Source organism: Meles meles, chromosome 5 (assembly GCF_922984935.1).
Source record: "Meles meles chromosome 5, mMelMel3.1 paternal haplotype, whole genome shotgun sequence".
In the NCBI taxonomy this organism is placed as follows: Eukaryota; Metazoa; Chordata; class Mammalia; order Carnivora; family Mustelidae; genus Meles; species Meles meles.
In genome coordinates, this window is record NC_060070.1 from 123898363 (window position 1) to 123919594 (window position 21232).

The 21232-nt window shown below is 54.4% G+C and overlaps 1 protein-coding gene across 5 annotated transcripts in view; it reads left to right on the plus strand.

Annotated features, from left to right (window-relative positions):
* TNXB (tenascin XB) overlaps nt 1–21232 on the plus strand; it is a 55397-nt gene that overhangs the window by 22824 nt on the left and 11341 nt on the right. For 3 of the 5 annotated variants that reach the window (XM_046004127.1, XM_046004126.1, XM_046004128.1), the window contains 15 exons: nt 785–1087; nt 1438–1743; nt 3242–3574; nt 5867–6169; nt 7341–7640; nt 8881–9159; nt 9419–9727; nt 10262–10570; nt 10701–11003; nt 11416–11766; nt 13181–13498; nt 13881–14231; nt 15756–16052; nt 17448–17777; nt 18183–18533. In XM_046004127.1, coding sequence (XP_045860083.1) covers nt 785–1087; nt 1438–1743; nt 3242–3574; nt 5867–6169; nt 7341–7640; nt 8881–9159; nt 9419–9727; nt 10262–10570; nt 10701–11003; nt 11416–11766; nt 13181–13498; nt 13881–14231; nt 15756–16052; nt 17448–17777; nt 18183–18533 — 4743 coding nt within the window. The remainder of the gene's footprint in view (nt 1–784; nt 1088–1437; nt 1744–3241; nt 3575–5866; nt 6170–7340; nt 7641–8880; nt 9160–9418; nt 9728–10261; nt 10571–10700; nt 11004–11415; nt 11767–13180; nt 13499–13880; nt 14232–15755; nt 16053–17447; nt 17778–18182; nt 18534–21232) is intronic. The other 2 variants (XM_046004129.1, XM_046004130.1) reach the window with 2 other exon arrangements.

Consider the following 21232-nt stretch of genomic DNA (forward strand, 5'->3'; position numbering starts at 1 on the left):
CCCAGATGCCAAAATGAAGGGCGTGGTCAGACATGTCAGATTCCATAGGAGTGATTCAGGGCTGCAGAGGGTCCACAGCACTTAGCAGTGGCGAGGTGGCTGCTGGCCCTGGTGAGAGCTGCCAGTGGAGGGTGGAACTCGGTCGAGAGTCTAATGGAGGTGAGGACATGGCTGCAACCAGTGTAGATGGCTCTTTCTGGAATCTGGGTTGGGATTAGAGAACAAGAAGGGAGGCTGGAGGGAGCTAGCAGCCAAAGAGAGGAGCTCCTACAAATGCCCGCGGCACAGTGGGGGGTAGTGAAGGGTTGGTGGTGCAGGGTGGGAGAGAAGGAGATGGGGCCCCAGCACAGGTGTGGGAGGCTCTCCCGCATTCAAAAGCTCCAGAGATGGTACTTCCCTCTCTTGGAGGAGAAACCAGCTAGTAGTTAGGCCTGGAAGCAGTAGAGATTGCCCTGGAAGACTTCCCTGGCTATGGAAACACAGAGGGAGATGGCTGGGCTCCGTTCTCTCTGAAGCACCTCATTAGGCAGCAGATAGGGCCACACTCATCCATGTAGCACATCTGTGCCATTTAGAAGAAGGCACCTTTCCTTAGGTGAGCATAACTCACTCTGTGCCAGGGCACACAGTTTGGCAAGCAGAGGCTGGCTGGATTTCAGTCCCTTAGTGCTCCCTCAACCATGCACCTTTGTGCAGTGAACAGCCTGCACAACCTCACACAGCATCCCTATGTGGGAGACAGAGTACCCCTCTTTCTTTGACCTGTGTTCCTCCTTTTTCTCAGTCTCTCTCCCAGTGCCTCAGAGTGGTCCTAGCCCAGCGACTCCACCCCGCCTCGGCAAGCTGTGGGTAACAGATCCCACCCCAGACTCACTGCGCCTCTCCTGGACTGTCCCTGAGGGCCAGTTTGACTCCTTCGTAGTCCAATACAGGGACAAGGATGGACAGCCCCAAGTGATGCCCGTGGAAGGGCTTGAGCGCTCAGTCATTGTCTCCTCGCTGGACCCTAACCACAAGTACAGATTCACTCTGTTTGGGGTTGCCAACAAGAAGCGGCACGGCCCCCTCACAGCCGATGGGACCACTGGTGAGTGGTGACAACCTATGCCCCCATGGGACCCCACCCAACCTTCCCCACACTTTCCCTCAGCCAGGAACCAGGTGGGGCCTCCCAGTGTGATGGCTGACTCTGAATCCTGGCCCCACTCCCAGGCTGAGGGAGAGCCAGCCTCCCCCGTCCTGCTGGGTCCCTTCCATCCCATTCAGCTGCTCCCCAAGGCCCAGAGGATGTGTCATACCCTGACTGTGCCAGACTTCCCAGGAGTTCAGCACTTCTAATTAATGCTAATAGTGACCCCCAGGTATGACGACCCATCCAAACCCCAACCCCCAACCTGGGGCTGCCAGCACAGCCCTCACTGGATCCTCTTATTTCAGCCTCAGAGCAGAGAGTGGAGTCCCTCCACCCAGAGTCCCCAGTGCAGCCCCTGCTAGGCGAGCTGTCGGTGACTCAGGCAAACCCAGACTCCCTGCGCCTGGCCTGGACCGTGCCCCAGGGCTCCTTTGACTCCTTCGTGGTCCAGTACAAGGATGCACAGGGCCAGCCCCAGGTGGTGCCCATCAGGGGGGATGAGAACGAAGTCACCATCCCAGGCCTGGAGCCCCACCGGAAGTATAAGATGAACCTCTACGGGCTTCATGACAGGCAGCGTGTGGGACCTGTGTCTGTGGTGGCCACCACAGGTGAGTCAGAGCCACCCAGGCCTCCCTCTGAGCAGGACCCTGCCTGAGGGATCCTTCAGACCTCCCTCCACCTTCTCCTTCTGGGCTCCAATCCTTCTAAGCGCCCCACATCCCAGGACCTGTCATCCAGTCACCAGCCCCTGGCCTTTCTCTCGGCCCTGCTTCTCCATCTCCAAGAACAGGTCCCATTTTCTCCCACCCTGAACACCTGGAGCACCTCCATCCCGGCCTGGCTGGGGTGGCTGTCATTTCTGGCGCCCACAACCAGCTGCCCACACCCTCCCACCATTGCTGCTCTGCTCAGTGCCAGTAGATCCAAGGCACAAGAGTCCCTCGTTTCCCCCAGCTTCTTTCTGGCATGAAGACACCTTATCCGGGACCCGCAGATCCCTAACTCCCAGCCAGCCGGGAGCAGGGCAAAGGGCCCCCTTTCATTCTACCCACCGGCCCTCATTCCAACACCCTTTCAGCCTCCCCCGGTTAGCATCGTTTCCGTGGTTGTGTAGCCTCGTGGTTGGGAGCACAGGCTCTGGATCCCGCTGCCTGTATTTGAAGCCTAGCTCTGCCATTTGCGACCTGTGGGACCTTGTGTAAATTACTGAACCTCTCTGAAGTTCAGCTTCCTCATCTGTCCAATGAGGATAATGGTACATGCTTCACAGGGTCATTAGAATTAAATCAGTGTACAAGCATACATGCTTAGAATAGCGCCTGGCACATCAAAGCTGCTATTCAGGAGTGAGCTGCTATTTCTCCCTGACTTTCTCCCTGCCCAGTATCCTTTTCTTCTCATCTCCCTACTTTGCCCAGCCTTGCCTGCTCCCTCCTCGATCTCCTGTCCCCTTGGTGGTACTCCATGGACCAGGGAGTGGGTCGCAGAAGCCAGTCTCCCTTCTCCACGGAACCTCAGTGAAGACTGAGTTGCCAGATGGTGGACAGGTGCCCCTGGGGCTGTGGTTCTCGACGCAGCCAGGGAAGGGCACAGCTCTCCCCAGCCCCTCCATCCCCACATCTTTCTCCCACCCTTGTCTGAAGTGGAAGGAGGGACAGGGCTGCCTGAGGAGGCCTTAGCCAGGGCACATTCTGTCTGGTGTCCTGGTAAGTGGAGTGGGGCTGCTGAAAAACCCTGTGGGGGTGCTGGAGCCGAAAGGGAGGAAGGCAGATGGGCAGAGGCCTTATGGCCCCCCTGATTGCCAGAGGTCAGCACTGTCTATGGATGCAGTAGAAAATTCCTCAGGATTTCCTCTGTTCCCATCTCAGCTCCTTTCTCAGACGTGAGCCCAACCCAAAAGAAACCAGCAATATAATCCTTCCAGCAGTACTGACAGGGGCCAGGGGCCTGTCCCAGCGTCCTGAGTTACTGAATGGCTAATACAAAGGCTACCGAACCCCAAAGACTACAGCTTGAGGACTTTGTTTGCTGAATGCACTTTATTGTCATAATCAACTAACAAAGCAAGTCACACTGCAAGCCTGTATCCCCTATGTATTCTCTCAGCCCCCCAGGACCTTGTGGAGGAGATGCCTAGCCCCACAGAACCCAGCATGGAGGCCCTGGAGCCCCCCGAGGAGCCCCTCCTGGGGGAGCTGACGGTGACAGGATCCTCCCCAGACTCGCTGAGCCTCTCCTGGACCGTCCCCCAGGGCCACTTCGACTCCTTCACTGTCCAGTACAAGGACGGGGACGGGCGGCCCCAGGTGGTGCGTGTCAGGGGTGATGAGAACGAGGTCACCATCGGGGGCCTGGAGCCGGAGCGCAGGTACAAGATGCATCTGTACGGCCTGCACGAGGGTCAGCGCCAGGGCCCCGTGTCCACCGTGGGCATCACGGGTGAGTACGGGAGGAGCCTGCCTCCTTCTCCTCCCCTCAGTGGCCCCCAGCTTCCCCAAGGCCATGGCTCTCCCTTGCTGCAGTGGTAGCATGACCACCCCCCATTGCTTGGGGGACACCCAGACAGAGCAGCTCACTGGGGACCGGGCTATAGCCAGCTTTGTGACCTTGAGCAGTTTTAAACTTTCTGTGCCTCTGTTTCCTCAGGTACAAAGGGAGGATAGTCACAGGCATCCCGCAGAACTGTAGTGGGGATTAAATGAGTTAACAGACAGGAAGCACTAAGAAAGGGTCAGGCGCAGAACACACATGCTGCTGGTGTAGCCATAAGGAGGATTATAATTGACCCTAGTCTGGGTTTGCTCTGCCCCCTGTGGCTGGTTCCGCAGCTTAGCTAATCACATGAGCATGAGACATCAGCCTGTCGTCAGTGCAGCTGGAAAGTTTCTTTACGGCTCATCCAGTGAGTGACTTTATAGCAAAAAGAGACCCCTTCCATCCCCTCTCGGGCACCACAAAGGACCCAGCCCAGGATCTCCTCTCCAGAGTCTCAGCACCAGGGGCCAGAACGGAGGCAGGCCGCTGGGACTTGGGACTCTGTTGCTGACCTGCCCAGCTTGGCTATAGCAAGGGGTGTCAGTCTCTTTTCCCTTTACTCAAAGACACACCTTTTTCGAAAACATCTCTTACTATAAGGGGAAAGATTAAAAACTTAAAAGCAGAGAAATGGGTTTTCAGAACATGGTTCCTGTACTTCCACAAAGCCCAACCTCACAGTGACTTGGCTGGCTTAATTTCCAGAACCTTCTACTCATTTCTTTTCATTCTCCAAGTAGCTTTGAGAGTAAGGAGAAGGGAAAGCCACCCTGAGTTACTGTACTGTTGGCCCAAAGAAGCAGGGTGGGAGGCTCATGCCAAGCCCAGATATGCTGCCAAGGATTCTTTTCAGGTGCCCCTCTGTCTGCTGCCTTTCCCTCCCCACGTAGCCTCAGTTGTCTTTCTGAGGCCTCCCAAACAGGTTTTCCTCTGCCTGGAGCCTGATCTTATCCTCCCACAGAAGTCAGAGAAAGCAGCTCTTGGGAGCCACCCGCCCCCAGCCACCTCTCCACTGTCTTACTTCTGGGGACCACCTTCCATGTTTGGTCACTATTGAGGAGTGTCCCCCAGACTTAGATGATTCTTGCATGGTGGGGCCCACCGGGTCCCGAGCTGGGTCTTTCCCAGCCAAGTCATGCAGACCACTCATGAGTTTAACAAATGTTTGTGGAGCACCCACCATGTGCTGGGCAACAGGGACACAGCAGTAAACAAGGCAAAGCACCCCCGCTGGGAGCTCATGTTCTAGTAGAGGGAAACAGACACTAGACTGCCCACATCTGTCTGTGGTACTGTCTGTGACAGTGATGAGCCCTGGAGAAAAGTCCAGCAGGTGAGATGGTGAATGGGTGGGAAGGAGGTGGGAAAGGCTTCCCCTGAGGTTAGAGCCAGGGAGGGAGAGGACAAGGCACGTGCACCTTTGGGAAGAATATCCCGGGCAGAAGAAAGTGCCCCGACCCTCTGTGGATAAGCTAGGAATGTCTGGAATGGGGGGCAGCTATGTGAGAGGTGATCATGGGACCTCAGAGGTCATTGTAAGGACTTGGTTTTTGCCCTGAGTGACATGGAAGTCATTGCGGGAACAGGCTCTGACTAATGGGTCAACAGGGATCAGAGGCAGGAGGAGGGTGGAGGAGGGAGAGGATTTCGGAGACCCATGTAGCCCAGTGAGACTAGTGGTGCTTGGAGAGGGTAGCAGTGGAGTGGAATTAGCGAGGGGGGTTGGCTTCTGAAGGTCCTGCCAACAGACCTTCCTCACCGGCTGGGTTTAGAGTGTGGGGGGACTCGGGGACAACACCCAGGATGAAGTTGTGGCTTTGCTGGGGTGGGGAGGTCATGACCAAGCAGGTGTGGGGGGCAGTCCCTGAGCTTGCTTTTGGACTTCATGAGTTTGAGACACAGACCAGGCACCCAGGGAAGATGCGAGTCTGCAGGTCCTGGGGTAGGGGACTCCGAGCCAGACACCTACAGGTGGAAGTTCAGCCACTCTCCCAGGGTTTCGATGACACCCCTCCCCAACCCCAGCACAACTTCAGGTCCTGGCGGGAACTTAGTGAGGGCTTGTGGCCAGGCAGATGTCCCCAATCAATGTAGTTTTACATCAGGACAACTTCCTGGATGCCACAAAAACAGACATAATTACTAACAAGGGAAAGAGGAGCTTTTCCTAACAGCCTTCCACCATCTCTGTCTCAGCTCCACACCCAGAAGAGACCCCAGCCACAGAGCCGCCCCTGGAGCCACGCCTGGGGGAACTGACAGTGACCGATGTGACCCCCAACTCCGTGGGCCTTGCATGGACAGTCCCCGAGGGCCAGTTTGACTCCTTTGTGGTCCAGTATAAGGACAGGGATGGGCAGCCCCAGGTGGTGCCTGTGGCCACAGACCAGCGTGAGGTCACCATTCCCGGCCTGGAGCCTGCACACAAGTACAGGATGAACTTCTATGGGCTACATGATGGGCAGCACATGGGCCCCCTCTCTGTAGTAGCTGTGACTGGTGAGTGAGCAGGGGTGAGGCAGCTCACATCCCTGGCTACCCAGAATCCCCCATTCCACAAATCCTCCCTCAGGTCCTGCCTTGCAGGCTTCCATAGGTCCTTCCTGAGGTCACAGGCACAGTAGTCTATTCCTTGACTCCTTGGCTTCTTCCCCAGGCTAGAACCTTCCCTGGCCTCCAGTCCCTCTCCATTTTGCCTTCTCCCTCAGGGAAGAATGTCTTGCTTTCATCTGACCTAAATCTGACTCTGTCTGTCTCCCCTGATTGTCCACAGCTGTTCCCTTCCTCTCTCTCAAAACCCTGCTGTGACTTGGCCACAGCCAACACCTTTTCCTGATGTTCTTTTTCAGTTGGGCTTCAATGACACACATCCCTTAAATCTCTTCTCAGAAGCCCTTAGTGCCCCGAGTGCTATAGCCTTCCTTTCTCCCAGAAGGGGCCCTTGCTCTTGGGTCCCTGGGGACAGGTTGCTGCCATTTTTGTACCACAGTGTCTGATGAAACCCATGGACCCCTCTCAAAGCAGGGCTTTAAAATCTATAACACAGGGGCGCCTGGGTGGCTCAGCCATTAAGTGTCTGCCTTCAGCTCAGGTCATGATCCTGGGGTCCCGGGATGTAGTCCCGCATTGGGCTCTCTCCTCAGTGGGAAGCCTGCTTCTCTCTCTCCCCCCTCTGCTTGTGTTCCCTCTCCCGCTGTGTCTGTCTCTCCCAAATAAATAAATAAAATCTTTTTTAAAAATCTGTAACATAAATGCATAAGGTTAGAGAGAAAACCAGTTATACTGACATTCAATTATCAAAATATTTTAAATTCAAATTTATGACTTAGTAATACAGGAACTTCTTTATCAGCTCATTAAATAATGAGTCTTGGGGCATGTGTCACAACCTTCCCACATTTCAAGGGAGGGAAGAGTGTAAACGTACTTTGAAGTCTGCGCAGTTATTCTCAGGTGACATGAACACAGTCCCAGGTATGCTGACACCACAGTGAGCACCAGAGGAAATGCTACATTTCAGTGAGAGGTCAGGGAAAATATCGATGTGACTGTGTCTCATCTTAGCTCAAGGACCCTTGAGGCCCTGGGAGCCCAGGAGCCCTTCAGGGATGGGGGCGGGGGTTCTCCTGCCCAAGATTTCAGCCACGTTCTATGTTTTTCTGGATTCTAGCCCCCCTCCCCACAGCCCCAGCCACAGAGTCCCCGCAGGATCCACAGCTGGGGGAGCTGACCGTGTTAGACGTGACCCCAGACTCCGTGACCCTCTCCTGGACGGTCCCCACTGGTGAATTCGACTCCTTCATGGTCCAGTACAAGGACAGGGATGGGCAGCCCCATATGGTGCCCGTGGCAGCAGACCAGCGTGAGGTCACCGTCCCCGGTCTGGAGCCTGGCCGGAAGTACAAGTTCCTGCTCTATGGGCTTCAGGATGGGAAGAGACGCAGCCCAGTCTCTGTGGAGGCAAAAACAGGTGAGAGGCCCCCAAACCCCCAGCAGTCTGCCCACCCTCTTCACACTGCCTAGTCTCTCTCCTTCTGCTTGTCTTCCCTGTGTCCACCTCTTCCGTTTTATTTAAAAAGCCATACTGCCCACCCCGGTTCAGGGCAAATGAGAACCAGGAAACAGGGCCAGGTCCTGGGTCTGTGCCTCCCACTGACTTTTCCTCTCTTCTCATAATTTTCACTGCTGTTGAATGGGGGAAGCCCTTAGGACCCTTCCTGGAAGGTGGGACATGGGAGACTGGGAGTGCTGGGGGAGGCCCAAGGGAGTCAGGAGCCGTTTCCACCTGCTGGGCCTTGCAGCCCTCAGCCTTGTGCAGCCCTCACCTCCTGAGAGTTTTGCCGTCACCCTCTTTCTTATCCTACTGGCTCAGGCCCATCGGGTCCCCTCTTTGCCTTTCTAGAGGGCCCTTTTCCTCCTGTGCCCTCTTCCCAGGGCCTCGAAAACTGGGAAGCAGAGGAGCCCAGGGCTGGTGGCCCAGCCAGGCCTGTTCAGGCCCAGCCCAGCTGTGCCCCTTTCCTGGGTTTCAGTCCAGGCCCTCCCCTGCCCCTGGGGGCTCCCTGATGCCAGAAAACTCTAGCAATAACAATGCTGTCAGCGTCCTCACTGGCCAAGAAGGCAGCAGGCCAGCTCCTTCTCAGGCCTCAGGATGGCTTTGGGGCAGACACCAGATCCTTTCTTCATGTGAGCTCCCCTCTTTCTCCCCCACCCCCCACACCAAGTAGAGAGCCCCTACTCCTCCACCAGGCCCTAAGAGGGACACCTCCAACATAACATCCTGCTTTCTCATCTGCTGTGTATACTTGTCAGGGATCCTGTGCCCCCTCCGATGTCCTTAGGACCTCAGATTCCCCAGGCGCCAGGCAAATCACAACGGGTAGGCTCCTTGGTAAAAGGAAATAAGTAAACCAAGCTGCACCCTGATAGGAACATAGTCTCTAAGAAGTGGGAAGAATCTGGACAGCAGGAGGAATAAGATAAGCAGGAAGCTAGCGATTCTTTTTTCCCCAGAGATGTCCTGTTGGCTAAGTGGAGGGAGGCATGGGCCAGTTGGGGATGATGGCAGAGATGGGACGGTGATGGAAATATTTTGGGGAAGCACTGATCATTTGGGCAGTCCTGGGTTTTTCCAACTCTAGCGGGAAGCAGTCAAAGAGTCATTCTGGAAAAAAATAAACACAAGAATCTTTCCTCTCTGTCCGCTGCCCAAGGTGACGCCAGCCTCAGGGACCCCTCCCGCCTGGGGGAGCTGTGGGTGACAGATCCCACCCTGGACTCACTACACCTCTCCTGGACTGTGCCTGAGGGCCATTTTGACTCCTTTGTGGTCCAGTTCAAGGACAGAGATGGGCCCCGCATGGTGCCCGTGGAAGGCCACGAGCGCTCGATCACCATCACCCCTCTGGACCCTGGTCGCAAGTACAGATTCCTCCTTTATGGGCTCCTGGGCAAGAAGCGCCATGGCCCCCTCACTGCTGAAGGCACCACAGGTGAGGCATCCCCACAGGGCCAAGCTCTGCTCCTGGAGCTCCCCTGGGGACAGCGGCGGCACCCGGCCAGGCCAGGGAAGAGGGTGGTCACTTGTGCTGGCTTCCATCACAGTACTTACTCTCCTCACACAGTCCCATAGCACTAGCCCTATAGGACTCAGCTATGGCAAAGCCCTGTCCCCAGACCTCTCAGTCCTGCCCTTTGAGGTCACCCACTACCAGAAAGAGCTCAGCTGCCTTCTCTCTGTTTCCCTCTCAGAGCCCAGGAGTGGTGTGGACAATGCTAGAACAAGGCACCCCCCAAAGCCCCGTCTCGGGGAGGAGCTACAGGTGACCAGCATGACACCAGACTCTGTGAGCCTCGCGTGGACGGTCCCTGAGGGCCACTTTGACTCCTTTGTGGTCCAGTACAAGGACAGGGACGGGCAGCCCCAGGTGGTCCCTGTGGAGGGCAGCCTCAGGGAGGTCAGCGTCTCTGGCCTGGACCCAGCCCGCAGGTATAAGCTGCTGCTGTACGGGCTGCACCAGGGCAAGCGTGTGGGTCCCATCTCTACCATCGCCTTGACTGGTGAGTGAGGCTGTGGCCAGAAGTTGCTGCCCCTCCTTCCGGCTTCAGCTCTCCTGGTCTGACCGAGCCGGGGGTTTCTGAACTGCTTATTTCCCTTCTTTTAGGGGAAGGGATAGCCTTATTGAGGCATAATTCACATACAATTTTATATGAACAATGAGTTTTGGTAAATATGTAAGTCATGAAACCATTACCACAATTGAGATACAAAAGATTTCCGTTGACCCCAGAACCCATTTCCCCATGCCCCTTTGCCATCAGTACCCCCAATGCCAGCCTCTGTCAGCCACTAATTCCTTTCTCTCCTTACACTTTTGCCTTTGTAAGCCTCTCACTTAACAGACTCATACAATACATACTCGGTGCTTGGTTTCTAACACTTAGCATAATGCTTTGGGAATTCATCCCCATGTTCCATAGTTGGTCCTTTTTACTACTGACCTCTAGCCTTCACCTCCTCCCCTCCTTCCCTCTCACTGGAGAGCCTTGTGGAGACAGACCAGTCACCCATCTCTACCTGTCTCTCTGAACCAGCCCCCAGACAAGATATCGAAGCCGAGGCCCCAAGTCCTCCAGGGCCTGAGCCCCACCTAGGGGAGGTGACTGTGGAGGAAGCGACACCAGACACCTTGCATCTCTCCTGGACCGAGACTGAGGGTGATTATGACTCCTTCGAGGTCCACTACACAGACCAAGATGGGCAACTCCAAGTGGTCAGGATAGATGGTGACCGGAATGATGTCACCCTCTCTGGCCTGGAATCTGAGCACAGATATCTAGTGAACCTGTACGGTTTCCGTGGCCAGCAGCGCGTGGGTCCTGCCCACATCGAGGCCCTAACAGGTAACCAAGGAGAACTCCACCATAGTTCCTTCCTCCAAGTGGCTGGGAGAGCCCAGAGGAGAGCAAAGTCCCCATGGTCGCCCGGCCCCTCTCTCAGGTCCAACTTGCTCTCTCTCATGTCTCTGTTCAGCCCCAAGGGAAGAGGAGGACGAACCTTCAGAACCTCCCACCAAGCCCCGGCTGGGGGAGATGGCTGTGACCGACGCCACCCCCGACTCCCTGCACCTCTCCTGGACCGTCCCCGAGGGCCAGTTTGACCACTTCCTGGTGCAGTACAAGAACGGGGATGGGCAGCCCAAGGCGGTGCGCGTCCCGGGGTATGAGGAGGAGGTCACGGTGTCAGGCCTGCAGCCAGACCACAAGTACAAGATGAACCTGTATGGCTTCCACGGTGGCCAGCGCATGGGCCCAGTCTCTGCCATTGGGGTGACAGGTGAGTGGATGCTGGAAGCCCCAGGGCAGGGTAAACGGGAGGATCTCCCTCTCTCAAGTGATAGGTGATGGGCATGCAGGAGGCCCCCATGCTTGAGGCTGAGCCATGGTCCCCTTCGTGCCTCCCTCCTTCCCCGGGGGCTCCCTGAGGACAGAGGGTTCCTCCTGTGCAGAGAGGGGCTTCTGGGAGCTGTGCTGCTGGCTGGCCAGGCTCCCCACGGCTGACCCTGCAGGCTCCCAGGCATGTTTGTGAGATGTGGGCAGAGCGAGCCCTCCTGGCCCCAAGGGTGGCCTTCGCTGGGCTAAATTTGGGGGGCCCCTGGCAATAGTCACAGCTTCTCCATCCTTCTCCCAAGACCTGAGACCATCTCCTGGGGCTTCTGCCTCACCTGCTCTGTGTCTGTCCTTCTCAGCTGCAGAGGAAGAGACCCCAGCGCTCCCCGAGGTGGAGGAGACGCCCAGCCCCACAGAACCCAGCACGGAGGCCCCGGAGCCCCCTGAGGAGCCCCTCCTGGGGGAGCTGACGGTGACAGGATCCTCCCCAGACTCACTGAGCCTCTCCTGGACCGTCCCCCAGGGCCACTTCGACTCCTTCACTGTCCAGTACAAGGACGGGGACGGGCGGCCCCAGGTGGTGCGTGTCAGGGGTGACGAGAGCGAGGTCACCGTCGGGGGCCTGGAGCCGGGGCACAGGTACAAGATGCACCTGTACGGCCTGCACGGGGGGCAGCGCCAGGGCCCCATGTCCACCGTGGGCGTCACCGGTGAGTGCGGGTGGGACCCTAGGGAAGCCGACCCTACAGGACCATGGGCATGAAAACATATACTCTAGGCAGCACGTCTCTTTTGCACATCATATGGCCTGGGGATCTCGATAAAGGGCCCGTTCAGGTGCCACAGGCTGGGGCAGGGGCCAGAGATTCTACGTCCCTGACGCGATGCTGGTACTGCTGGTCCAAGGACCACACTTTGAGTAGCAAAGCTCCTCAGGACAAAGGAATGGGACGCTTTCTCAGAGTCTGTTGGAGAGAGCTGTCCTGGCATCCCTGATTCCTCCCAGAGGCTCTGCCTCCCTGTATTTCACTGGAGGCTGGGGGACAAGCCAGAGGGGGCTCCGGATGTAGCGTCCTGACTGACACGTCCAGGCCTCATGGTTTGGGTGCTGTCAGACCTCTGCTTCCCATGGCCCCACAAGACTGGGTGGCCTGAGCCAAGCACTGTGGGAGTTCACTGGGGTGAAGCTGATGGTGGCAGAGAGATAAATTCTTACCGTAATGGGGCTCCCGGGCATGGGGAGATAGGCCGTGAACCAGCAATCAGGCAAAGGGGCATATGCCTGTGACGGGAAGGCCCGGGGCCAGGCCAAGACTGGGCAGCAAGCCTAAGCCAGTCTGCCCGCAGGTGTCCACGAGACAACTGACACCAGAGGTCGGGCAGGTGTTCACTTGGTGACAGCACAAAAGTCAGAGCCACGTCACGACTGGTGGCAAGGCCTGGAGACTAGGTGCATCGTGGTCCATTGGAGGGGCCGAGAGGGTTCTGTGTGAGAGTCTTGAGATGGGGGCAGAGCAGCAGAAGCAGCTCAGGGGCCCGTCCCAGGGTAGAGGGGGCTGTTGCACGGTGAAGCCAAGGCCGACACCATCAGATGTGCAGTGAAAGGCTGCACTAGGAGGCCCCAGTGAGGAATGGACAGGGCAGGGAGGCAGGGAGCCCAGGAGGGACACGGTGACACAGGTGAGAGGCGACGAGGCTGGGGTGGAGCCCAAGCCCAGCTGGTGGGGCCGCAGAGGTGGGGAACCCAGGAGGACCTTAGTTGGACTCTGAGTGTGGTGGCCGCTGGGGACGGAAACAGAGCCAGGAAGACTCCAGATTTCTGGTTGGGGAAGGGAGTTCTGAGCTGTTTGGGAGCAAAGACAGGAACCAAGGGGAGTGAGATGGCAAGGGGACCCCAGTGGAGGGAGGCTCAGGGCACAGTGTGTGGGGAGGTGGGTGCCGGAGAGAGCGGGAGAGGGGCAGGGTGTGCGTAGGGGTAAGATGAGGGTAAGCGGCCAAGCAGGCTGGCATTAATGGACTGGGAAGGTGACACTCTGCTCCTCGTTATCTTATTTTGTAAGACACCCACCGCCGTGCTGACTTGCATGTCCTCACCTGTCCCTGTATGTCTCTGTCCACTTCCAGAATACGAAGCTGTGACCACCGAAGCCCCGTCCACCGCGGCCCCCAAGCCTCCCACCAAGCCCCGCCTGGGGGAGCTGGCCGTGACCGATGCCACCCCCGGCTCCCTGCACCTCTCCTGGACCGTCCCCGAGGGCCAGTTTGACCACTTTCTGGTGCAGTACAAGAACGGGGATGGGCAGCCCAAGGCGGTGCGCGTCCTGGGGTATGAGGAGGAGGTCACGGTGTCAGGCCTGCAGCCAGACCACAAGTACAAGATGAACCTGTATGGCTTCCACGGTGGCCAGCGCGTGGGCCCAGTCTCTGCCATTGGGGTGACAGGTGAGTGGATGGTGGAAGCCCCAGGACGGGGCCAGTGGGGGGATCTTCCTCTCTCAGGTGATGGGTGAGTGGGGTGCAGGAGGCCCCATGCTCGAAACTGAGCCATGGTGCTTTTTGTGCCCCCCCTCCGGGGGCTTCCTGAGGACAGAGGGTTCCTCCTGTGCAGAGAGGGGCCTCTGGGAGCTGTGCTGCTGACTGGCCAGGCTCCCAGGCATGTTTATGAGATGTCGGCAGAGCGAGCCCACTCGGCCCCAAGGGTGGCCTTCACTGAACTGAATTTGGGGGCCCCCGGCCATGGTCACAGCTTCTCCATCCTTCTCCCAAGACCTGAGGCCGTCTCCTGGGGCTCCTGCCTCATCTGCTCTGTGTCTGTTCTTCTCAGCTGCAGAGGAAGAGACCCCAGCGCTCCCCGAGGTGGAGGAGACACCCAGCCCCAGAGAACCCAGCACGGAGACCCCGGAGCCCCCCGAGGAACCCCTCCTGGGGGAGCTGACGGTGATGGGATCCTCCCCAGACTCACTGAGCCTTTCCTGGACCGTCCCCCAGGGCCACTTTGACTCCTTCACTGTCCAGTACAAGGACGGGGACGGGCGGCCCCAAGTGGTGCGTGTCGGGGGTGACGAGAGCGAGGTCACCGTCGGGGGCCTGGAGCCGGGGCGCAGGTACAAGATGCACCTGTACGGCCTACATAGGGGCCAGCGCCAGGGCCCCGTTTCCACTGTGGGCATCACTGGTGAGTGCGGGCGGGGCCTTCAAGGCTGTTTTGGGTAAGGTCTCCACGATTCAGTACGGTTCTGCTGCACTGAACCCACCTTTCGTGCAGTAGCATACAGGACAGGCATGCGTTGGGTCAGGAAGTCCGAGTGCCAGGCATGTGCCAGAGAAGTCCTCGGCTGGAAGTCTTGAGGCAGTGATACACTGACCCATATGTGGCTTTCAGCTTTGCCGGAAACTCCGGAAAGATCTTGTTTTGTGGTTGGGGCAAATGCCATGAACTATTCAACCATTCAACAAATATTTATTATATAAGATTCAAGCTTACACACAAAGAGGAAGAGGAAGAACAGCGTCGTGAACTCCCGTAGGCCCGTTGCTCTGCTGCAGCCTGATATTAACTCCTGTCCAGTCTGACTCATTCCCACCTGCTCACTTCCTGCCCTCCTCGCACTGGAATGTGTTCTTAACTAACAGCTTACTGAGAGTCATTTACATACCATAAAATTCATCCACTTTAAATATGCAACCATCAGCACTAACTAATTTTAGAACTTTCTCTGTAGAGCTCTAACACTATCTAATTTTAGGACTGTATTTGTAGATTTGCCTTTCCTAGACATATCAGATAGATGGTATTGTACAATAACGTGTTCTTCTGTGTCTGGGTTCTTTCATCAAGCTCGTTTTGAGGGTTCATCCATGATGTAATGTGTAGCAGAACTTCATCCCTTTACAGTCAAATAGTATTCTGCTGTATGGATATACTGTTGCAAAGGTCCCAGATGCTCAAGATTTCATCCTATACTTCATGATTTCATATTTAAGTGTATTACTCCTGTTTAAAGGACTATCTAAGGGATGCCTGGGTGGTGCAGTTGGTGAAGCTTCTGTCCCTGGAGCAGGGCTGGATCTCATGACCCTGAGATCATGACCTGAACTGAAATCCAGGAACAGAAGCTTAACCAACTGCAGAGCCCTGCGCTGGGTGTGGAGCCTGCCTAAGATTTCTTCTCTGCTCCTCCCCAACTCATGCATGAAAAAGTATTTAAATATAGTTGCAACACCATTATTATACCTTTAAAATTGAATGTTAATATCAAACGTTAAGTATGTAGGTAGTGTAAGTTTCCTGATTGTCTCGTAAGTGTTGTTTTCTAGTTTGTTGCTGGGATTGAGTCCAAAAAGGGGGAAAACACTGCAGTTGGGAGAATTGGAATTTTAGATAGGGTGGTCACGATTGGCCCTGAAGAGGTGACATTTGAACAAAGACTTAAAGGAAGTGTGTACATGAGCCATGCAGACATCCAGGGTCAGAACATTCACACAAAGGGAACAGTCTGTGCAAAGGCCCTGAGGTAGGAGGCTGCCTGGTAAGTTTGACAGACCATGAAGAGATCCAAAAAGACTTTGATGATAAGCAGAAATGGATCTTAAGTTAGGCCTACAGAGCCGGCCCACCTACTGGTCTGAATCCAGGAGAGCCGGGACATCAAGTATTTTTTCCAGCAATAGGAAATATTCTGTTTGCATCTATTCCCAGACCCCGAAGGGGAGCCCTCTACCAGCACCCTTCCAAAGCCACACTTGGGAGAGATAACCGTGACGGATGCCACCCCCGACTCCCTGCACCTCTCCTGGACCATCCCTGAGGGCCAATTTGACCACTTCCTGGTCCAGTACAAGAACGGGGACGGGCAGCCCAAGGCAGTGAGAGTGCCAGGGAATGAGGACCAGGTCACCGTGTCAGGCCTGCAGCCAGACCACAAGTATAAGATGAATCTGTATGGCTTCCACAGGGGCCAGCGTGTGGGCCCGGTCTCTGCTGTCGGTTTAACTGGTGAGTACACAGCAGGACACTGGGCCCTGGACACTGGACTCAGTTGCTCCTTCATGTCAGTATTCAGGTGTTTTTGTCCCACTGTCCCTGAGACTAGAACCTCCCAACTTCCTAAAAGTGGTTCTGCTTGTGTCTTTACTCCAAGACTTTGGTGATGCCCCAGCCATCTTATCCTTTACACACAAGCTTTTTATTTCTTGTTTTGTTTTTGTTTTTGAATTAATCTCTACCCCCAACATGGGGCTGGAACTCACAACCCGGAGATCAAGAGCCACATATTCTACTGACTGAGCCAGTCAGATGCCCCCACACACAGACTTTTTGGTCCTTGAAGAAGCAGGATACCAGGGAAATAACAGACTCAAAGAGACGTGGGGTTGACCCTAGCCTCAGCCTGTTCAAGCTGTGTGACCCCAAGAGAGTTGCTCCAACCTCTCTGTGCCTCCCTTTCTTCATCTGCAAAGAAGAGGAAGAAAATTCGTTTCTGAAAACTCTTGGGATGAGTTCTCATATTGTTGATTTCAGTGGGTACAATGGTCTGTGTTTCCCAACCCAGACTGATCCCCATTTATGCCAAATGAGCAGGAATCCTGCTCCACGAATGCTCTTACTCCGATGGTTAGTTAGTATTAGTCGTATGCAATTTTGCAAGGCACTGTCCCTTCCTTCATTACTTGTTAACGGGGCCGTCCGTTGCTTCCATTAAGTTCTCTTGGAGCTATTATTACCCTTCGATGCTTAAGACCCGGTTTCCAAAAAGAACAGATAGGAAACAAGACAATTTTATAATCGGTGATTAAGGAAGAATGAAATCCTATGCAGAACAGAAAAGCCGAGAGAAATCTGGGGGTGTGATGAGTCATCTGCACCATAAATTACCAAGAAAGTAAATACAGGGTCCAAAACCACCCAGGTACAAAGACGACCTCCTGCCTCTTCTCTTTGGCCTCCATTCTGAAATCTTAATTTGCCTCTAAAAAGTACTCAGAAGGCTTCTAAACCAGAATATGTATTAAAGGAAAGTATTCACGAAGTAGAATTTCCAAACCTGAGTAGCTGTAACTCCTGAGGCGACCCGTCAGGTGTGCTTGGCAGTGTTAGGAAGCCTCGGTCCTGTCCCTCCGTGCAGATTTGCTCTGCGGCTCCCAAGGGCTCAGCTCCACATGTACAGCACCATGGCAGCCCCAACCTCCCATCATGATGTCCCCAGGAGCACACTCTGTCCCTTGGTAACTGAACATTCAAACCAGGAATTGAGGTTTGGGTCTGTGAGGCCTGGCATCTAGGCTGCAGGACCTTGAGGCGTCTTGATGTGTCTGGGAGAAATCTAAGTATCCTTCACTGGAAGCTGGCCCTCAGGGCATGTCCACACATTCTCTTTGTCTCCTGCTCCAGCCCCAGGAAAGGACCACGAAGTGCCAGCCTCCACAGACCTACCCACCGTGGCCCCTGAGCCTCCCACCAAGCCCCGCCTGGGGGAGCTGGCCGTGACCAACGCCACCCCCGACTCCCTGCACCTCTCCTGGACCGTCCCCGAGGGCCAGTTTGACCACTTTCTGGTGCAGTACAAGAACGGGGATGGGCAGCCCAAGGCGGTGCGCGTCCCGGGGTATGAGGAGGAGGTCACGGTGTCAGGCCTGCAGCCAGACCACAAGTACAAGATGAACCTGTATGGCTTCCACGGTGGCCAGCGCATGGGCCCAGTCTCTGCCATTGGGGTGACAGGTGAGTGGATGGTGGAAGCCCCAGGGCGGGGCCAGCGGGAGGATCTCCCTCTCTCAGGTGATGGGTGAGTGGGGTGCAGGAGGCCCCATGCTCGAAGCTGAGCCATGGTGCTTTTTGTGCCCCCCCTCCGGGGGCTTCCTGAGGACAGAGGGTTCCTCCTGTGCAGAGAGGGGCCTCTGGGAGCTGTGCTGCTGACTGGCCAGACTCCCCATGGCTGACCCTGCAGGCTCCCAGGCATGTTTGTGAGATGTCGGCAGAGTGAGCCCACCCGGCCCCAAGGGTGGCCTTCGCTGAGCTAAATTTGGGGGGCCCCGGCCATGGTCACAGCCTGTCCATCCTTCTCCCAAGACCTGAGGCCGTCTCCTGGGGCTTCTGCCTCACCTGCTCTGTGTCTGTCCTTCTCAGCTGCAGAGGAAGAGACCCCAGCGCTCCCCGAGGTGGAGGAGACGCCCAGCCCCACAGAACCCAGCACGGAGGCCCCAGAGCCCCCCGAGGAGCCCCTCCTGGGGGAGCTGATGGTGACAGGATCCTCCCCAGACTCGCTGAGCCTCTCCTGGACCGTCCCCCAGGGCCACTTCGACTCCTTCACTGTCCAGTACAAGGACGGGGACGGGCGGCCCCAGGTGGTGCGTGTCGGGGGTGACGAGAGCGAGGTCATCGTCGGGGGCCTGGAGCCGGGGCGCAGGTACAAGATGCATCTGTACGGCCTGCACGAGGGGCAGCGCCAGGGCCCCGTGTCCACCGTGGGCGTCACCGGTGAGTGGGGGGGCAGGACTCAGGGGTCTTCAGGGAGAACTACATTTTCTCACGGGTGCCCTGGATGACTGTTCTGTTCTTTTGCTAGTCCCTAAGTTTCCAGGCCTTGGATCCCCATTTCCTGCTTTTCCTCCAGGGCTCCGGGCTGTGCCCTGCGTCTAGGAGTTTAGCATTTGTTAACCTGGAGCCTCATTGTAGACAGCATGACCTCCTTCTGATGGTCAGCTGCTGGGCACCTCTAAGAGTACAGTATGTCAGGCACAGACCAAGCGTGTGCACACATGCATGCACACACACACACAAGAAGGAAAGAAACAGGACAACGTCCAATCACACTGGGATGATTAAATAATTAGGGAACATCTTAAGATGAGCTGTTATGGCATCACCAAAATGTTTTAACACTAGACAATTGCTTGATAATATCACGTTGAAAAAGGAGCCTCCAAATTTTGTAAGGATGCTAATCACAACCACTGGAAAATAACATGCATGGTAAGAAAACTGGAAAGAGACCCATCTCAGAGGATGCATGGTGTGTAGGATAGGATAGAATGTTCCAGCCCTTTTTTTGTTTTATTGTATTCTGTGTTGTTCTAAAGTTTCTTTTATAATCTGGAAATATTTATTTTAAATATAATATCTTCTCCTCCCTTATACTTCTTCCATCTTTTCCCCCATCACTCTTGCAACTTATTTTATTTCTAATTCTGAAAAAGTTACAATTTCTAGTCCCTACGAAATTAGGGGGACAAAATCACAAGGTGAATTAAATTCTAAAAGAACAGTCAGGATGGCTTATCTGTCAGGGTCAGCCCAATTCTTTTTTTTTTTTTTTTTAATTAGTTTCAAGGGTAGAATGTAGTGACTTGTCAGTTGCATTACCTCACGTGCCTTCCTTAATGCCCATCCCGCCACCCACCTCCCCTCCAGCGACTCTCAGTTTCTTTCCCAGAGTTCAACATCTCTTACGGTTTTTCTCCCTCTCTCTCTCTTTTTTTTTTTTTAATATTTTATTTATTTGACAGAGAGAAAGCACAACTAGGCAGAGAGGCAGGCAGAGAGAGATCTCCCTCTCTTTTTATCTTAGTTTATTTTTCCTTCCTTTCCCTTAAGTTCATCTGTTTTGTTCTTTTATTCCACGTATGAGTGAAACAATATGATAATCGTCTTTCTCTGATTGACTTATTTTACTTAGCATAATACCCTCAAGTTCCATACATGTCATTGCAAATGGCATCATTTTTTGACTAATATTCCATTGTATATATATATCAGATCTTCTTTATCCATTCATCTGTTGATGGACATCTGGGGCTTTTCCATAACTGGATATTGTGGACATTGCTGCTATAAAAATTGGGGTGCAGGTACCCCTTCAAATAACTACGTTTGTATCCTTTGGAAAAATGCCTAGTAGTTCAACTGCTGGGTCATTAAGATAGCTCTATTTCTACCTTTTTGAGGAACCTCCATACTGTTTTCCAGAGTGGCTGTACCAGCTTGCATTCCCACCAACAGTGTGGGAAGGTTCCCCTTTCTCCACATCCTCACCAACATCTGTCATTTCCTGACTTGTTAATTTTAGCCATTCTGACTGGTGTGAGGTGGTAATCATTGTGGTTTTGATTTGTATTTCCCTGATGCCTAGTAATGTTGAACATTGTTTCACATGTCTATTGGCCATCTGTATGTCTTCTTCAGAGAAATGTCTGTTCGTGTCTTCTGCCCATTTCTTGATTGGCTTATTTGTTTTTTGGGTGTTGAGTTTGAGAAGTTCTTTATAGATTTTGGATACTAGCCCTTTATCTGATATGTTGTTTGCAAATGTCTTCTCCCATTTTGTCTGTTGTCTTTGGTTTTGTTGACTGTTTCCTTTGCTGTGCAGAAGCTGTTTATCCTGATGAAGTCCCAATAGTTCATTTGTGCTTTTGTTTTCCTTGCCTTTGAAGACATGTCTAGCAAGAAGTTGCTGTGGCTGAGGTCACAGAGGTTGCTGCCTGTGTTCTTCTCTAGGATTTTGATGGATTCCTGTCTCACAGTTAAATCTTTCATCCATTTTGAGTTGATCTTTGTGCGTGGTGTAAGGAAATGGTCCCATTTCATTCTTCTGCATGTGACTGTCCGGTTTCCCCGACACCATTTGTTGAAGAGACCGTCTTTTTTTCCATTGGACATTCTTTCCTGCTTTGTCAAACATTAGTTGACCATAGAGTGTTGGCCCATTTCTGGGCTCTCTGTATTCAGTGTCAGCCTGATTCTGATGTTCTGTGAGAACAGAGTTCCTCTGTGCACCATGCAGGAGAGCCCAGTGCCCTTATGAGTGCTTCTCTGTAGGCCTGGGTCTTGCTGCCTCTGTGCCTCTATGACACCAACCATGAGGTTCTGTCTCCTCTCCTGAAGATGCTCCAGACAAAGGAATGATTTCATCCGGCCCCTCTGACTCCTGGGGGATGGGCCTCCTTTCTCTATATACATTCGCAGGAGTGTGACAGGAGGTGGATGGGAGAACAATGAGAAAATAGACATTAGAACAGCTCCCACCCTGAGGGAAAGCTCTTAACTCTCATCCGCTCTTCAGTGTTATTACTGTCACGGCGGATCCCAATCCCAATAGAAAGTCCCATGTGGACTTTCTAAGTCCACATTATTCTGGGGAAGTGAACATCAACATTGTGGAATATTTTAAAAACGGGGGA